The sequence below is a fragment of the Etheostoma cragini genome, unplaced genomic scaffold, assembly GCF_013103735.1.
Source record: "Etheostoma cragini isolate CJK2018 unplaced genomic scaffold, CSU_Ecrag_1.0 ScbMSFa_3235, whole genome shotgun sequence".
NCBI classification, from domain to species: Eukaryota; Metazoa; Chordata; class Actinopteri; order Perciformes; family Percidae; genus Etheostoma; species Etheostoma cragini.
This window is the reverse complement of record NW_023267482.1, coordinates 1-1776: the sequence shown is the minus strand read 5'-3', so window position 1 is coordinate 1776 and position 1776 is coordinate 1. Positions and strand designations below refer to the sequence as shown.

At 45.9% G+C, this 1776-nt stretch overlaps 1 protein-coding gene across 1 annotated transcript; it reads right to left on the bottom strand.

The window, feature by feature from the left end:
- Nucleotides 1–220: 220 nt before the first annotated feature.
- LOC117940768 (voltage-dependent L-type calcium channel subunit alpha-1F-like) lies at nucleotides 221–1557 on the bottom strand (the record flags this gene model as incomplete). The annotated part of the gene is made up of 3 exons (XM_034865926.1): nucleotides 221–362; nucleotides 921–1020; nucleotides 1497–1557. Coding segments are annotated over 3 exons (303 nt in total), but the record flags the coding sequence as incomplete, so codon positions are not given.
- Between the last annotated feature and the right edge of the window lie 219 nt (nucleotides 1558–1776).

The window sequence follows — 1776 nt, the reverse complement described above, 5'->3', positions numbered from 1 at the left end:
ACACAAGGGCTAATTGTTAGCTTAGCCACAATGCTAATGCACACTTTTTTTGAGTACATTCAGTTGTAACTTTAGCAATTTGACTATTAGCGAAGAAAGCTAACAGCAGCGTGAGAAAAAACTTTATCCAGAGGGAACAGAGTGGGAAAGAGTCAGAATAAAACACAATATAAATAATAAAGATCAGTAAGATGTCAGAAAGCAGAAGATCTGGTGGCGCTTTGAGACTCACGTTGTTCCTGAAGGAGTGGGCTCTGATTGGATCTTCAGCAGCCAATGAGCAGCTGCTGAGGATGATGAAGACCAGGATGAGGTTGCAGAAGATGTGGTGGTGGATCAGAGTGTGACAGGCTACACGGATACTGCAGAGAGAGAGAGAGAGAGAGAGAGACAGACAGAGAGAGAGACAGACAGGGACAGGGAGAGAGAGAGAGAGACAGAGAAAGAGAGAGAGAGAGAGAGAGAGAGAGAGACAGAGAAAGAGAGAGAGAGAGAGAGAGAGAGAGAGAGAGAGAGAGAGAGAGAGAGAGAGAGAGAGAGAGAGAGAGTCAAGACCGAGTCCAGGACAGAACAGGTCTCATGCATGACAGTATCAAGACCAACATTTTGGGTTTCCCTTTCCCTCAAATATTAATATCAACATAATAAAGACACCTGGACTCGGTCCAGACCAGAAGACATATTGGGCAAGACCATTGGCCGAGACCGAGACAAGTCCGAGTCCAAATACTAGCGAGTCTGAGACAAGTCCAAGACCCTAGAAAAACCGGACTCGAGCCCAAGACCGGACTCGAGTACCACAGCCTCTCCTTAGGGGGTTTCTTAATCTCACCTTCACAATGTTTCTTTCTCCCTGTTGCGTTGTGATGTTATGGTCCAAAATAAATCCAAACCACTACTAAAGACATCCTGGTACTCACGGGTTGGTGCTGCTGAGGCAGAAGAACGCACTGCCTTCTGGGATTGGAAGGACCTTCTCTTTAGGAGGAACCAGGTCCGTCATCTTTAACGGGATTGGATCTGACAGGAAGGAGAGAGACGAGGAAGAGAGACAAGATCATTAAACGTTAAAGTTGCCTGCTTTGTTATGGATTTATGAATGAATTGTTTTACTTCTACAGGCTATTCTCCGTGTGAAGTACATGTAGATTGTTGTACTATTACACAGTCCTCCTGGGTGTCTCTGACGTGTGTGAATACACATTTTCTCGTTATGCATTATTCTCAATAATCAGCCAGCCAACCTCCTTATTTAAAGCACCAGGAAACGAGCGTGCTCAACCCTCGTGTTGTCTCCACTTTCCTTTTGCCTCGGGACTTATTTGGGGTTTTAAAAACAATTCTGAAATAACATTTTACTCCATAATCTATTAACAAATATCATCTTTATCTCCATTTCCAGCAGCTGAGATAACATCTATGCTTAGGGAATGCATCAGTCTCTACTAGCACACTATTAAACATGGAAGTGGGGTTAGTTTGAGCTGCTAACTGACTCTCTTCTCCTTCAGGAGGCTCCTCTTCCTCCTCGTACTCGGTGTCTTCGTCCATGTCCACCTGCAGAGACACAAGGTTCAGACTGATGGACTCAAATTTAACATGCAGTGGTCCTGCTCTACGCCCTGCTACACCCTGCTACACCCTGCTAAATACTGCTACGCCCTGCTACACCCTGCTACACCCTGCTATGCCCTGCTACACCCTGCTACACCATGCTACACCCTGCTATGCCCTGCTACACCCTGCTACACCCTTCTACACCCTGCTATGCCCTGC